At 43.6% G+C, this 16,669-nt stretch overlaps 1 protein-coding gene across 3 annotated transcripts in view; it reads left to right on the top strand.

Annotated features, from left to right (window-relative positions):
* The window catches only part of TMEM40 (transmembrane protein 40), a 34,736-nt gene extending 22,948 nt beyond the window's left edge, over window positions 1-11,788 (top strand). The window contains exons 4-11 of one of the 3 annotated variants that reach the window (XM_045063333.1): window positions 374-427; window positions 3,812-3,850; window positions 4,222-4,254; window positions 4,621-4,668; window positions 8,624-8,695; window positions 8,777-8,851; window positions 9,360-9,422; window positions 10,188-11,788. In XM_045063333.1, coding sequence (XP_044919268.1) covers window positions 374-427; window positions 3,812-3,850; window positions 4,222-4,254; window positions 4,621-4,668; window positions 8,624-8,695; window positions 8,777-8,851; window positions 9,360-9,422; window positions 10,188-10,207 — 404 coding nt within the window. In that variant the 3' untranslated portion in view covers window positions 10,208-11,788. The remainder of the gene's footprint in view (window positions 1-373; window positions 428-3,811; window positions 3,851-4,221; window positions 4,255-4,620; window positions 4,669-8,623; window positions 8,696-8,776; window positions 8,852-9,359; window positions 9,423-10,187) is intronic. The other 2 variants (XM_045063332.1, XM_013054749.2) reach the window with 2 other exon arrangements.
* The last annotated feature ends 4,881 nt before the right edge of the window (window positions 11,789-16,669 follow it).

Below are 16,669 nucleotides of genomic sequence, written 5' to 3'. Positions count from 1 at the left end.
CTAATACCTTCTTGATAAGATTTTTGTAAGGATCTAATGAAATATTAAATATAAGTTATTTAGTTCCATATTATACCTAGTAAGTGCTCAATAAATGGCAATGCTTTTTACTGACTTTGAAGGAGGCCCACTCAGACCCTCAATTCTTTTTCAGGAAAATGACCACAGTCACCTCTGAGTGTGTGTGGGGAGGCATAGACAGGGTAAAGGGGAAGTATTTGTAAAGCTGCCTTGTCTCTTGAAGACTGCCTGGCTCACCCCCAGCACAAACAAGGACTGCGTTACTTTTTAAGGCTTCAGATGTGCGGGAGATGGAAGCTACTCTGGGGTGCAGTGATGGGAATGCTGACTAAAGACGGTTGTCTCCACTCAGGTGCTGAGCATGAGGAGCCTGACCTTTTGAAGGATGAGCTTCAGCTCTATGAAGGTAAGTCATTGTCCAGTGGCTTTGGCGAAAATGGAGTTACACAAAGGACATGAGTGCTTTGAGTTTTGTTGGACAGAAACAAGTTCATGAGGGTGTTTCATGGCTGAAAAGTGCTAGGAAAATATAGGAGACATGGCAAGATGAATGGTTAGCATTAGCAGATGGAGATAGAGGCAAGCATTTTCTGCCATGGTGAGACTGTTCTGGATTCTCTTCTGAACTATAACCTTGACTTGTAGGGTGACTTTAGTGCAGTCACCCAATCATTCTAGGCCTGAACTTCCCAGCCAGCAAAATGGAACATGATTAGCACCTACTGTGTTGGAATACTGGGCTGTTTTCAGGTGCACAGGAAAATTAAGACTCTCATCTCTAAAAAACTCATGTTATTGAATAATTCTCTCCAGCAAGGAGATATAAACATTCTGGTACTTGCCTTGGAAGCACTTTGATGAAATGGGGACAATTTGTAGGAATGAACCAGTTTGCCAAAAAGACTAACAAATGTTAAGAAACCCAGTTAAGGGCGCCTGGGTGGCTCAGTGGGTTAAAGCCTCTGCTCAGGTCATGATCCCGGGGTCCTGGGATCGAGCCCCACATCGGGCTCTCTGCTCCGCAGGGAGCCTGCTTCCTCCTCTCTCTCTCTCTCTCTCTCTCTCTGCCTGCCTCTCTGCCTACTTGTGATCTCTGTCTGTCAAATAAATAAAAAAAAAAAAAAAAAAAAAAAAAAAAAGAAAACTCAGTTAATTTGTTTAATCCCTGGGGTACCTGGCTGGCTCAGTCAGGAAAGCATGTGACTCTTGATCTTGGGGTTATGAGTTCAACCCCCACATTGGGTATAGAGATTACTTTTAAAAAATCTTAATTTGGGGGGCACCTGCGTGGCTCAGTGGGTTAAGCCTCTGCCTTCAGTTCAGGTCATGATCTCAGGGTCCTGGGATCGAGCCCCACATCGGGCTCTCTGCTCAGCAGGGAGCCTACTTCCCCCTCCCTCTCTCTGCCTGCCTCTCTGCCTACTTGTGATCTCTGACTGTCAAATAATTTTTAAAAAATCTTAATTTTGTTTAATCCAACATTTCTATAATCTATGTAGTTTCCCAACACCTGATAATAACCCAAGAACCAACAAGAAACATAGACACATTCTAAGAAATGTAAATGAAATACATTAATTTCTGCATCAAGATATTACCCCTGGCTGCCTCTGGGTGGTAGCATTGTGAGTAATTTTTACACTGTTTTATTTGCTTAACTGAATTTCCTGATTTTCTTTCTTCCTTTTTTCTTTTTACACAAAAGCAAGTCTTACTTGGTTTAGAAAAAATGTTTTTAATTATTCAAGTAGTGTAAGAATGGTTTCACTGAGTGTAAAATGAGAGAGAGAAAAACTGTTACATTTACATATATTTTTAAATGTTTTTGGGGACACCTGGGTGGCTTAATCAGTTAAGCATCTGACTCTTTTTTTTTTTTTAAAGATTTTATTTATTTATTTGACAGAGAGAAATCACAAGTAGATGGAGAGGCAGGCAGAGAGAGAGGAGGAAGCAGGCTCCCTGCGGAGCAGAGAGCCCGATGCAGGACTCGATCCCAGGACCCTGAGATCATGACCCAAGCCAAAGGCAGCGGCTTAACCCACTGAGCCACCCAGGCGCCCAAGCATCTGACTCTTGATTTTGGCTCAAGTCATGATCTCAGGAGTCATGAGATTGACCCCCATACTGGGTTCTGTGTGCTCAGTGTGCAGTTTGCTTCGGATTCTCTCTCTCCCTCTGTTTCTCCCCTCCTCCCTCAAATAAACAAGTCTTTAAAAAAATGTTTTTGGGGTGCCTGGCTGGCTCAGTCAGGGGAGCATGAGACTCTTGATCTTAGGGTTGTGAATTCAAGCCCCACATTGGGTGTAAAGATTACTTTAAAATGAGATATTTTTTAAAAGGTTTTTTTTCTCATCATAAAAGTAATTCATATTTACTGTAGAGAACATATATTTCACCACAAATGGAGGGGTCTAGCTCAGGGGTAGAGCATTTGACTGCAGATTTCACCACAAACTTGTGAATCACCTTTCCTGCCCAAGACATTGGAGGTTACACTCTTGGAGTCTCATTTCATGCCTTTCTAGTAGGAATGTTCTCCTTACCTTCAGCACTGGCCACTCTTGGGTCACATGCTGATGATGCTTCTCATTTGCATATTAGCCATGCATAAAATCCAGCATGTTGATTTTCATGTGCCGAGTGTCCCCTTCTGGTGTCTGTGTCCTGGGGCTGACCCAAACAATGGAAAATGTACTACTAGTGGTGGGGTGGGGGTGCTACACGGGGTCCTGCCTGCCCTTGAGGGGAGGGATCTGACAGCCTAGGAGAGAGGTCCCTAGGAACTAAAATAGGCACCAAGAATAAGGGTAAATTGGTAGGCCACCCTAGACCAGATTAATGGGGAGGCTGTTGCTGCTTGGGACAAGTACCTAGAGCTCACATCACCCTTAGCAGCACAGACGGGGAGCTCAACACTCAGGATGTGGGGCTGTGGTTACCAGTGTGCAGCCTGGCTTGGGTCCCATGAACTCAGGGCCTCATGAGGCTGGGTCCACTTGCTGAGTGTCATCACCTGCATCTTGCATAGTCAAGAACAGGCACAGGTGGCAAACCGGTGCCCATGTGTGTGCAGGTGTGTTTTGTCTGGCTCATAGAGCATTTACTATTATTATTATTGTTATTATTATTATTACTACATTTCTGGGGTTTTTTTTAAGATTTTATTTATTTATTTGACAGAGATCACAAGTAGGCTGAAAGGCAGGCAGAGGGAGAGAGAGAGGGAAGCAGGCTCCCTGCTGAGCAGAGAGCCCGATGTGGGGCTCAATCCCAGGACCCTGAGATCATGACCTGAGCCAAAGGCAGAGGCTTAACCCACTGAGCCACCCAGGCGCCCTATTATTACTACATTTCATCAACTCATACTTTTTCACATTTAGACATCTCTGAAATCAGATGCATCTTAAAAATCACTGACAACTTACAATTAAAATTGGCAGTGGTTTTCCTTACATAGTAATGTGTATAATAATGTCATGTTTCATGAAGGATGACATCTTTGATTCTGTGGAATCCAAGAGTTTCCAACCTTTTTTATAATCAAGAAGTGGATGTGAAAACCTGGATTTCTGGCTTCTCGTGGGAAATTGAATAACCTATAACACTAGCATGGCAGATGGGTGGGGGCTGCCCCTTTAGAAGCAATAAGCTTCTAGCTTGCTCCAGTCACCCACTTGGCCCACTCAGGTCACCTGCAAAGTCTCTGAGTGAGATCTGCCTTCCCCACAGTGTAACTTCTCTCCACCCAGAATGTAAGGGATATATAATCACTGATTTTTCTTCCAAGTAGGTGCCCCTGGAGAGGTGGTGCCCTCTGGAGAATCGGGTGAGTGGCCTCTAGAGAATTGGGTGAGAGGGGGTGTCAGTGCTGATGATGGACAGGTTTGGGTACTTTCTTTCCCCTGGGAGAGCCAGCTACTGTTGGGTTCATGGGTGTAAGATAGAACTCCAAATCCACTTGGGGTCCTGGGGCTCTGACCTGGGCTCAGCCAGGCAGGGGTCCAGTGCAGATTAGAAAAGGGTTTCAGGCAAGAGGCAAAGGGATTACAGCCAGAAAGTGATAGATGGAAAGCTCCTTTGAGGGCTGCAGAAACTGACACGGCATTTTCAGAGGTCACCTATTTCCCCCACTGGGTTAGAGGCACTTGTTAAGTTCCCAACCTAGCCTGGCACTGATGTTGAGTTTCTCATTTCCAGGACTCCGAAGACGAGGCTCTGACCCAGCAAGTGGTAAATACACAAACTCTGAGAAGAAAGGAGGAAGGGTCTGGATTCCGGGGGTATAGAACAGGACCAGACAGCCCGAGAGGGTGGGTCAGTCACAGCAGGGATGCTGTCACCAGCCAGAGGGTCACCTTGATTCTGGAAAGGGACCTCTAAGCTCAGGAGAAGGGAAACAGAATGCAGACTCAGGCCTGTGCAGAGAAGAGAGGGGTGAGTGGGGGCCCACAGCTTTGCTCTGACTAGTCCTGGGGTGAGTGCCCTCCTACCCAGGAAGAAGAACCCAGGAGAGTCAGTCTCAGTGAAGCAGGGAAGAGAAAACCCCACGTGCCTCCCTCATCAGAGTTCAACACTCATCTCTCTCTTGTTCCTAAGGAGAAGTGGAGGCCTCTGAGTTAAGAAGACTGAATATAAAGAAAGATGGTAAGGAAATTCATGCCCCGAAGCTGCTTCTGCCTGTCTGGTCCCGATTTCTATGGGTAGAAAGTCGGCCAGTGGCAGACTTTCCAATGATCATAGCCCACCTCTGTTGTGTCCCCTGCTTGCAGACTCCTCAGCTTGCAATCCCCTCAGGAAGGTGGTATGATGACTCCCATTGTGCAGATATGGAAACTAAGGCTTAAGGATGGAGTGTGGACTTTCAGCTAGCAAGTGGCACAACCTGGGCTTGAACCCTGGTCCTGGGCTGTTTCTGCTATATGTGGAGTTCTAGGAATGATAAATGCCCCCTAGCCCTCTGGCCACAGGGGGTGCTGGTGGGGGGGATGAGGAAGCCATGAGGCTAGATTAGCCTTGACTCCAGAGAAGGAGCCATAAGAACTGGAAGGAACTCTTTCACTCTTAAGCCTGGGGTCTTTGGGGGCTTCAGGGAGGAGGGTAAGAAGGCGGCAGAAGCCCAGGGTGTGCGATTAAACAAATGGCAGTTGTCCTAGAAAATCTGGGGTTGTTGCAAAGCCCCACCTTCAGGGAGTGGGAGACTCCATGTGAGCCCCTAACTCTGTCTCTGTTCAGTAAATGAACCAGAGTTTTAGATCTTCCCTGGGCTATGAAATGTGCCTCATTGGACTAAAACCAGGACTCTTAAAGTGCAGAACATGACATTATATCCTAAACCAAGAAGGTGATTCCCCTTTCTGCTCTCCTTCCTAGAGCATGATCTCAGTTTGATACCCCTGTGCCTTTAATGCCAACCTGACCCTTGCTCATTGTCCTTTGGACACAGACAGCAGAGCCTCGACTAATCTCAGCCCCTCCACTGAGTCGAGGGCCCTGGGTCATCTCCCCAGGGACTAGCCCAGCACCTGACTAAGTGCAGGAGGGCCTCATTCACAGAGAACACTTGAACAACTGCTCAAGGCACAGAACCCACTTTCAGCGCCTCTCCTTGGAGAACCCTCCAAGCCTACAATTCCACTTCTAGGCATGGGGTCCACAGAAATATGTGCACAGAGATTCATGTGTAGTGGTATTTGGTGCAGCATCAGTAACAGTGAAAAATCAGACATGTGTAGTGGTATTTGGTGCAGCATCAGTAACAGTGAAAAATCAGACACTTCTAGTGTCAGTGGGGGTGCAGCATCAGTAACAGTGAAAAATCAGACACTTCTAGTGTCAGTGGGGGACCAGACAAATAAATTAGGTTAAGTTTATACCATGGAACACTATGCAGCCTTCCAAAAGAACAGTGCTGATCTACATATGTTCTGAGATGGAAAGATGGCCCTGATCTATCTATGAGAGGAATAAAATAAATGATGGAGCTGCAGGTGTACAAACTGGTCCTGCTTTTTAAAAAAAATTCAAGTATAATTAACATACAGTGATACATTAGTTTCACGTGTACAATATTATGGTTAAGTAATTCTATATATTACTCTGCTCATCATGATAAGTATACTCTTAATCCCCTTCACCTGTTTCACCCCTTCCCCCCCCCCACCTCTCCTCTGGTGACCATCAGTGTGTTAAGAATCTGGTTCTTTTGTTTGTCTCCCTTTTTTCTTTGTTTTGTCTCTTATGTTTGTCTTTCTCTGATTGACTTGGTACACATAACATTATACTTCATCCATGTTGTTACAAATGGCAAGATCTCATTCTTTTTATGGCTGGGTAATATTCCATAACATACACATACCATATTTTTCTTATCCATTCATCCTTTGATGGACATTTTGAGTTGCTTCCATAATTTGGCTGTTATAAAGTTACAATAGACATAGGGGTACATATATCTTTTCGAATTAGTGGTTTTTTTTTTTATTTGAGTAAACACCCGGTAGTGGAATTACTGGATTGTATAATAATTCTATTTTTAATTTTTTAAGGAACCCCCATAATTGGTTTTCCACAGTGATTACACCAGTTTTCATTCCCGACAACAGTACATGAGGGTTCCTCTTTCTCTACACCCTGCACATAGTTGTTATTTCTTTTCTTTTTTATTTAAGCCATTCTGACAGGTGTGAGGTAATATCTCATTGTGGTTTTCATTTTCATTTCCCTAATGATGAGTGATGCTCATCATTTTTTTATGTGTCTCTCAGCCATCTGGATGTCTTTTTTGGAAAAATGTCTGTTCATGTCTTCTGTGCATTTTTGATTGGATTATTAGTATTATTATTAATATTGGTGTGCGGTTATATAAGCTTTTTATATACTTTGGATATTATCCCTTATCAGATGTATCATTTGCAAAAGTCTCCTCCCATTCACTAGGTTTCCTTTTGTTTTGTTGATGGTTTCCTTTGCTGTGCAGCTTTTTATTTTGGTACAGTCCCATTTGTTTAATTTTGCTTTTGTTTCCCTGACATCAGGAGACATATCTAGAAAGAACTTGCTATGGCTGATGTCAAAGAAATTACTGTCTATATTTTCTTCTAGGAGTTTTATGGTTTCCTGTCTCTCATTTAGGTCTTCCTTCTATTTTGAATTTATTTTGTGTATGATGTAAGACAGTGGTCCAGTTTCATTCCTTTGCATGTTTCTGTCCAGTTTTCCCAATACCTTTTATTGAAGAGGCTGTTTTTTTTTTCCATTGGAAAGTCTTGCCTCCTTTGTTGATGATTAATTGACCATAAAAGCATGGCTTTATTTCTGAACTATCTATTTTGTTCTGTCTATCTATCTGGATATCTATTTATTTATGATTTTATTTATTTATTTGACAGAGAGAGACACAGCAAGAGAGGGAACAAAAACAGGGGGAGTGGGAGAGGGAGAAGCAGGCTTCCCACGGAGCAGGGAGCCTGACATGGGATTCCATCCTAGGACCTTGGGGTCATGACTTGAGCTGAAGGCAGATGCTTAATGACTGAGCCACCCAGGAGCCCTTACTTGGTTCTATTTATCTGTGTGTCTATTTTTATACTAATTTCATACTGTTTTGATTACTACAGCTTTGTAGTGTATCTTTAAATCTGGGATTGTGGGCGCCTGGGTGGCTCAGTGGGTTAAGCCTCTGCTTTCGGCTCAGGTCATGGTCCCGCAGTCCTGGGATCGAGCCCCACATCGGGCTCTCTGCTTCAGCTGAGAGCCTGCTTCCTCCTCTCTCTCTCTACCTGCATCTCTCCTGCTTGTGATCTCTGTCTGTCAAATAAATAAATAAAATCTTTAAAAAAAAAAAAAATAAAATAAAATAAAATAAATCTGGGATTGTGACGCCTCCCTGCTTTTGGTTCTTGTTTTTTTTTTTTTTCTAAGACTTTATTTATTTATTTGACAGTGAAAGATCACAAGTAGGCAGAGAGACAGGCAGGGTGGGGGGAAAGCAGGCTCCCTGCTGAGCAGAGAGCCCCATGCCGGGGCTCCATTCCAGGATCTTGAGATCATGACCTTAGCCTAAAGCAGAGGCTTAATCCTCTGAGCCACCGAGGCACCTAGGCGCCCCTGCTTTTGGTTTTTTTGAATGTGCATATATATGCCTGGAAGCTGTCTTTAAGGAGGGGGATTAGAGAGGGAAAATGGGGGATTGTGAAACTTTTAGGTTTGACACATTTGCATTTTATACAATTGTCTTCTTTAATATTCATTTGACAAACAAAGTATTGGGCAGCTCTGCACGCCTGGCAGTACTTTAGTCTCTGAGCAAAATTCCTACCTACCATTCTACTGAGAGGAACAGAGAATAAATCTGTTTCACTTTTTTTGTTTGTTTGTTTTTTGAGAATAAGTGTGGAAATAAATAAGTTGAGTGGCGTCAGTGTCAGAAAAATAATAAAAAGAGATAAAGCCTGGAAAGGAGTGGGGCTGGGGTGATTTTTTAGTTGGGTTCTGAATAAAGTTACATTGGAGCAGAGACAGCACTACTTTTAGTAACAAAAAGAAAAAAGAAGAGAGAGAGAAAGAGGCAAATAGTAATTTCCCACCTCTGCCTTTACAGATGAGTTTTTCCATTTTGTCCTGCTCTGCTTTGCCATTGGGACCTTGCTGGTGTGTTATCACTATTATGCAGGTGAGGACCATGGAAACAGGTGGGGGGATAGGAGGGTCCAGACTTGCAGGCTGACACTTCTCTCCCTTGCTGCCCTTCCAGACTGGTTCATGTCCCTTGGGGTCGGCCTACTTACCTTCGCCTCCCTGGAGACTGTCGGCATCTATTTTGGGCTGGGTAAGCTCCCCCCCAGCCCCCCCCCCACACACAGACTCTTTAGGGGTGGTGACTGGACGCCCACAGATGCCCACCAAGGGTCAGAAAGCCACCACATAAACATTTCTTAAAGATCTCCTTATGCTTATGTTTTCTTCCTGACCACTTTCAAGGTCATGGTGAGGTCATTGGCAAAACCCCACGGAAAAAATGGGTAGCTCCACAAAAATGCAACAAAAACAGTTTAAAGTGGCAAACAAACAGAATTAGCCAGAGATGGAAAACAGGGCAGTTTAGGAGCGGGGTACTGAATTCACTGAGTTTCCTGGCACTGTTATTGCTATTGGAGGTCATTGTTTTTAATAATAATAACTCCAGTACTGTTATCTAAGCTCAACCTGCTGCCTGAAATTCCACTGCTAATCCCTGTGTGTGTGGTTTAAGCTTTTGTCTGCGGGTGGGTGGGGGGTGAGCCTGAGTCCCTTGTTGGGGCACAAAGGTCAAACTCCTTTTCTTTGTTTGTGAGCAGTTTACCGGATCCACAGTGTTCTGCACGGCTTCATCCCGCTCTTTCAGAAGCTTAGGCTGATGGGTAATGTTCCCACCCTTCTTTCATTCACCCTCTTTCTCCCTATCAGGGTCTCTGGTGGCAAACGAGGCTTACCCTATAGGAAAGAGCACAGAGTCTGGAGTCAGGGGCCTGGGTTCAAGGGCTGCTCTTGCTGATTCACCAGCTTTGGGGCCCAGGATCATCTTTCAGCCTCTGTTTCCTCCACTGGATGATGGGTGTAGTAATACCCACTGCACAATGGTGTCGTGCAAAAGCATGTGAGAAACAGAGGTGAAAGTTTTCAAGTGTAGAACACAGTAGAAAAGTGAAGGGAATCTGGGTGTTCCTCATTCTCTCATAGACCTTTGCATTTACCCAAACACCATTTTTGCCAGGATTTTATTTGCCTACTAAGTGTGCTGCAGTTATGTTGCAAAGGACTGATGAGGGAACTGAGACCCAGAGAGGTGGAGTGATTTGCCAAGGGTCACACAGCTAGTGTGGTTGGGCTAGGCTAAAGGAGCTAGCTCCTCTTTCTTTCTGACAGCAGCTCTGTGCCTACCATGATGTCTCAAAACTGAGAGGCCAGGGGGCTGTGTGGCTCTATGCTGAGGCTGTCTCCTATAACCTATTTAATTTATGAAAGGGAAATTAATTGCAGTGGCTGCAGGTGATGGAGAGCCATGGCTTCTAGGGTGACCACATTATTCCAGCTGTGAGAAGTATCTGGGCAACTGAGGGGAATAGTATAGATGAGACCTTGCTGCCTTCAGAATCCCATGCCATCCTGTGGGCTTTGCTTTCCAGGATTCAGGAAGACTGACTGAGGCCAGTGCTGGGCCAGCAGCCACGCTGGGCCCCAGTATGACCATACTGCATCTCCTGAGTGCACAAGGGCAGAGCGCCGTCCTGGGAGACACACGGGCGGGCCAGTCTAGAGCAATAAAGAGAGCGCTTTTCCTTCCATGTAGTCTGAACGCTGACACCAGCCTGGACCCAGGCATCATTTGGGCGGTACTGGCATTCAATCCAGCTGCCAGGTTGGAAGGCAGAGGAAAGGTACCACACCTATGCCCTTCATGGTTCCTGGATCAGCAGGAGGATTCTAGGATGTTACTTTCTCAGAAGACAGTAGGAGACCCCTGGGCCCTACAAGCTATAATCCGCGTGAGCCTCTTATTCCTCTCAAATTGCCAGGCCATCCAGGTGGCCTCTAAGCCTTACAGAGTCATCCAAAGAAAGAGAACCTACTGCCCTGAGGCAGGGAGCCATCATGCCATGCCCCTAGGGTAAGCCTGATACAGGGAGCTGCTGGGGACTAAAGCCACAGCATCAAGGCATCTTCTCTAGCCCCATTGCCTAGTGCCGGCCCTGCTGCTTTGGATTCCAACAAGATTCAAATAAACGTTTTCTTCCCTGGACTAAAAAAAGAGTCAGCTAAATGTTCCTTCAGGTTTCTTAAGTATGAGAACACATTTGGAGTCTCCTTTGACCCCATCTAGTCAGGGAAGGCAACTTGTCTATTGGATAAAGTATAAAAGAGAATAAATGTACAGCCCCTCACTTTAGAGCCAAGACTCCAATTGCACAAGTTCAGAAAGAGGGTTTTGCAAACATTCCTATGAAAAGATCTGGGGCTGTTAGGTACTCTAAGCCCAACAAATACCAAAGGAATGAAACAGAAGCACACATACACAAAAATTCACTACAAACTTGGATTGCATAAATGGAGGTACAGAGTCTAGATTGAAGGAGGTGATAGTAGTTCTTTATACAGCTAGTCCACACCAATAGCATGTATTCAGTTGTAGATTCACATCTCAAGAGCAATAGTGACAAACTAGAGAACATACAGAAGAGACCAGAGTGGGACTATAAAGAATGACTGAAGAGATAAGAACTCTTCAGTTTACAGAAGAGAAAAGTGGAGCCTTCCCTGAGCTCACAGACTCTTAGATGATACTTTCTCAAGCATTTATGATGGTTCAAGTACAGTCACATGTTATCTGATTTAATTCTCACAGCACCCTTGACATGTCGATCAGCCTAATTTTGCAGAAGGAGAAAGAGACTCAAGGAACTTGAGTAACTTGCTCAAGTTCCCACAGTAAGCAAGTGACAGAGCCGCCATTTGAACCAAGCTTATGTTCTCCTTATGCCAAGCTGCCTTATAGAGCTTGGCCAACCTAGGCCCCCACTCCAGGGAGAGCAGCCCCAAGGCAGCTGCAGTTTTCCCCTGTGTTTCCCAGACCTTGGGATTTCTGAGTTAGAGAGATTTTTGGGTTTTGTTTGTTTGTTTGTTTGTTTGTTTGTTTTTTAAATGAGGGGAGTGGTGTCTGGCTGGCTTAATTGATGGAGCATTCAGCTCTGGATCTTGGGATTGTAAGTTCAAGTCCCGTGTTGGGTGTAGATATTACTTAAAAATAAAATATTAAAAAATAAATTCAATAGCCTGGGTGGTTCAGTTGGTTAAGCAGCCAGCTCTTATTTTGGCTCAGGATCCTGAGATCAAGACCTGCATCTGGCTCAATGATGGACGTAGAGCCTGCTTAAGATTCTCTCTCTCCCTCGGCCCCTCCCCAGCCTCCACTTGCAGGTGTTCATGTGCACTCTCAAGTGAATAAATAAATAGTCAAAGGAAGGCTACCAACTCTTTCTCTTGCTGATTGAAGACAATAACAACATCAGCATCATTTTATAAAAGAAAGAATAGTTTCACATCAAAAAAGCAGGGAAGGGGAACCTGGGTGGCTCAGTCAGCTAAGCGTCTGCCTTTGCTCAGGCATGATCCTGGGGTCCTGGGATCAAGCCTCATGTCATGCTCCCTGCTCAGCAGAGAGTCCTCTTCTTCCTCTGTCCCGCACCCTCTCGTGCTCTCTCTCTCAGAGAGAGATCTTTAATTAAGATATAATTAAAATCTTAAAAAAAAAGGAGGCAGGGAAGTTATCATTGGAAACAAAAGAGGGTTTTAAATGAATAAATGAAGCTTTATGAAAACTTTACTGTGTGTCCTTTTTCCTCGAATCACTGTGGTCTGGTGAAAAAGTCATCTCTCAGAAACCACAAAACCAGAGAATTTCCAAGGACTTTTAAATTTTCATTTTTCTACTCTCATTCTAAGACACCTCTCTCAATGAAGCTTAAGGAATTATTTCAGAAGAACAGTGACCTCTGAGTAGGGAATGTTCTCAGTAAGCAGGATCGTGCTGTCTCAGCATTCAGCTCTGATCCCGGCCCTGATGTAGATGCCTGGGGCACTCCTCTTCCTCAAAATTGTTTTGTTGTGCTGGGTCCCTTGCATTTCCACATGAATTTTAGAAGCAGCTTATCAACTTCACAAAGAAACCAGTGGGAATTGTGATAGGATTGCACTGCATCTGTAGATAAATTTGAAGGGTATGGTGCTGCTGCTTCTTCTTTTTTTTTTTTAACTGATTTATTACCTTTTTAACATTTACATTAGAAAAAAAAAATTTGCCCCAAATCCCAGCACCCAGAATCAACCACAGTTAATGTTTGGGTGCGTTTCCTGTGAGTCTTTAGTGCATGAGTTATTTATTTTTATTTTGGGCCCTTTTCTCTTGCACATAGGATAAGGATTTTTCCATTACATAATAAGGATATTTCCATAAGCATCATCTCCACCCACTGTGCATTTCATGGTTTGCATAATAATCCTTCCAGATCTAGGTAATCATATCAATGGTTAACATCTGTTCAGCCCTTCTTATGTGCTGACTGTGGAGCCAGGCACTTGGTGAACACCATATCTTCCCTGAAACCCATGTGAGTGAGGTAGCATCTGTCATGATCTCCATTTTAGAGATGAGAAAATGAAGACACAAATCTAGGTCAGATATTTACCAAACAGTTATAGAATATAGATTTTTATGATAGAAAAAGGAACCTACTGACTCAGGGACAGTGTGGTTAGCCTCATTTCGTGAGAATGCTGTGTCCTTGTGACTGGCTCTGCTACAGCCTGGCAGGGATTTTGGCCAAGTCCTTCTCTGTTCCGAACTCAGTGTCTCCTTCTGTATAGTGGGGATCAGAGCAGCACCACTTCACAATGGTGGCAAGGACTACTTGGGATTAGTGCATAAAGTATTTATTTTTATTTTTTTAAAGATCTTTATTTATTTATTTGACAAGACAGAGATCACAAGTAGGCAGAGAGAGAGGAGGAAGCAGGCTCCCTGCTGAGCAGAGAGCCCGATATGGGGCTTGATCCCAGGACCCTGGGATCATGACCCGAGCTGAAGGCAGAGGCTTTAACCCACTGAGCCACCCAGGTGCCCCTACAGTCTTTATTTTTAAAGAATCATCCATACAGATTATTATTAGATGCCTAGCTTTATGTCTCATATATTATAATAATTGGTTTTATTAAAACCCTATTATTTGAGAATTTTCTTTCAGGTTTATATTCTCTTATTTGAAATCCTTTTTGTGGGTTTTTTTTTTGTTTGTTTTTTGTTTTTTGTTTTTTTGGTGTCTGCTTTTATTATTTGAGTATAGTTGATGTATAAAGTCTTATACATGGTCTCTGGCACACAGTAAGTTGCTCAATAAGGAGCATCTCCTTGGAAGGTACTTGATCAGAGCAGGGGCACACATCTGATCTCAGGCAGGCCAAGTTAGCTTGAGGTAGAAAAACAAGAAGTCAGGGAAAGGTGACCAGGCAAGATGATACCTGATCTGGGGGGGTCAGCCGCTGTCCAGCATCACCAGGCAGGAATAGCAGCCAAGTGCTACAGGCCAGAGCCAGCCAGGAAAATGGAACCATACCAGGTGTTTCAACAGACAGATCTAATATAGGGGATATTTTAAACACATACATAAGGAATGAAAAGGCTAAAGGGGTCACTGAGGTATCACAGAGCCTACCTAGGGCTGGGGAAGAAAGGAAAGAAGTTTGAGTTCTTACAACCAAGAAGCTCAGGACAGGGCCCCACAGAGCTGCATCCCAGCCCTTTGAGGAGGGGGCACTGCTTTTGTTGGACTGGTGTCTCTCCAGGGAACCCAGTGAGGCTGGCTCAGGACCAGTGATATCAGAACTCCATCCAATCTCTCAACAGAAGCGGAATTTTTAAAAATTTTTATTTTATTTGATGTTTTTCAGTGTTCCAAAATTCATTCTTTATGCACCACACCCAGTGCTCTGTGCAATATGTGGCCTCCATAATACCCACCACCAGGCTCACCAACCCCCCACCCTTCTCCCCTCCAAAACCCTCAGTTTGTTTCTCAGAGCCCACAATCTATCATGGTTTGTCTCCCCCTCCAATTTCCCCCAACTCCCTTCTCCTCTCCATCTTCCCATGTCCTCCGTGTTATTCCTTATGCTCCAAAAGTAAGGGAAACCACATGATAATTGACTCCCTCTGCTTGATTTATTTCACTTAGCATAATCTCTTCCAGTCCCGTCCATGTTGATACAAAAGTTGGGTACTCATCCTTTCTGATGGATACATAATACTCCATAGTATATATGGACCATATCTTCTTTATCCATATGTCCTTTGAAGGGCATCTTGGTTCTTTCCACCTTTTGGCGACTGCGGCCATTGCTGCTATGAACATTGGGGTACAGATGGCCCTTCTTTTCACTACATCTGTATCTTTGGGGTAAATAACCAGTAGTGCAATTGCAGGGTCATAGGGTAGCTCTATTTTTCATTTCTTAAGGAATCTCCACACTGTTTTCCAAAGTAGCTGCACCAACTTGCATTCCCACCAACAGTGTAAGAGGGTTCCCCTTTCTTCACATCCTCTCCAACACTTGTTTACTGTCTTGTTAATTATGGCCATTCTAACTGGTGTAAGGTGGTACCTCAATGTGCTTTTGATTTGAATCTCCCTGATGGCTAATGATGATGAACATTTTTTCATTTGTCTGATAGCCATTGAAGAAGTCTCTGTTCATGTCTTCTCCCCATTTTTTGAAGTGATTATCTGTTTTGTGTGTGTTGAATTTGAGGAGTTCTTTATAGATCTTGGATATCAGCCCTTTGTCTGTAGTGTCATTCATGAATATCTTCTCCCATTCCGTGGGTTGCCTCTTTGTTTTGTTGGCTATTTCCTTTGTGGAGCAGAAGCTTTTGATCTTGATGAAGACACTTCAATCCAAAACCTATGGGATATGGCAAAGGCGGTCCTAAGGGGGAAATACATAGCCATCCAAGCCTCCCTCAAAAAAATTGAAAAATCCAGAATACATCAGCTCTCTTTACACCTTAAAGAACTGGAGAATCAACAACAAATTAAGCCAACCCCACACACAAGAAGGGAAATAATCAAGATTAGAGCAAAGATCAATGAGATAGAAACTAGAGATACAGTAGAACACATCAGTGAAACTGGAAGCTGGTTTTTTGAAAGAATCAATAAGATTGATAAACCATTGGCCAAACTAATCCAAAAAAAAGAGAAGAGGACCCAAATTAATAAAATTATGAACGAAAAGGGAGAGATCGTGACTAACACCAAGGAAATAGAAATAATCATCAGAAATTATAATCAACAGTTAGTTGTATGCCAATAAATTAAGCAATCTGGACAAAATGGATGCATTCCTGGAAACCTATAAACTTCCAAAACTGAATTAGGAAGAAATTGACAATCTGAATAGACCAATATCTAGTAACAAGATTGAAGCAGTGATCAAAAACCTCCCAAAAAACAAGAGCCCAGGACCTGATGGATTCCCTGGAGAATTCTATCAAACACTCAAGGAAGAAATAATACCAATTCTCCTGAAGCTGTTTAAAAAAAAATAGAAACAGAAGGAAAACTTCCAGACTCTTTTTATGAAGCCAGCTCTACCCTGATCCCCAAACCAGGCAAGACCCCACCAAAAAGGAGAATTTCAGACCAGTATCCCTGATAAATATGGATGCCAAGATTCTCAACAAGATCCTAGCTAATAGGATCCAACAGTACTTTAAAAACATTATCCACCATGACCAGGTGAGATTTATCCAAGAAATGCAAGGGTGGTTCAACATTTGCAAATCAATCAATGTGATAGAACAAATCAACAAGAGAAAAGAACCACATGGTCTTCTCAGTTGATGCAGAAAAAGCATTTGACCACATACAGCATCCGTTCCTGATTAAAACAATTCAAAGTATAGGGATAGAGGGAACATTCCTTAACTTTACAAAATCTATGTATGAAAAACCCACAGCGAATATCATCCTCAATCGGGAAAAGCTGACAGCCTTCCCATTGCAATCAGGAACATGACAAGGATGCCCATTCTCACCACTGTTGTTCAACACAGTAC

The sequence above is a fragment of the Mustela putorius genome, unplaced genomic scaffold (assembly GCF_011764305.1).
Source record: "Mustela putorius furo isolate JIRA1106 unplaced genomic scaffold, ASM1176430v1.1 tig00003850_pilon_pilon_pilon, whole genome shotgun sequence".
NCBI classification, from domain to species: domain Eukaryota; kingdom Metazoa; phylum Chordata; class Mammalia; order Carnivora; family Mustelidae; genus Mustela; species Mustela putorius.
This window is presented reverse-complemented; position numbering and strand designations above follow the sequence as displayed.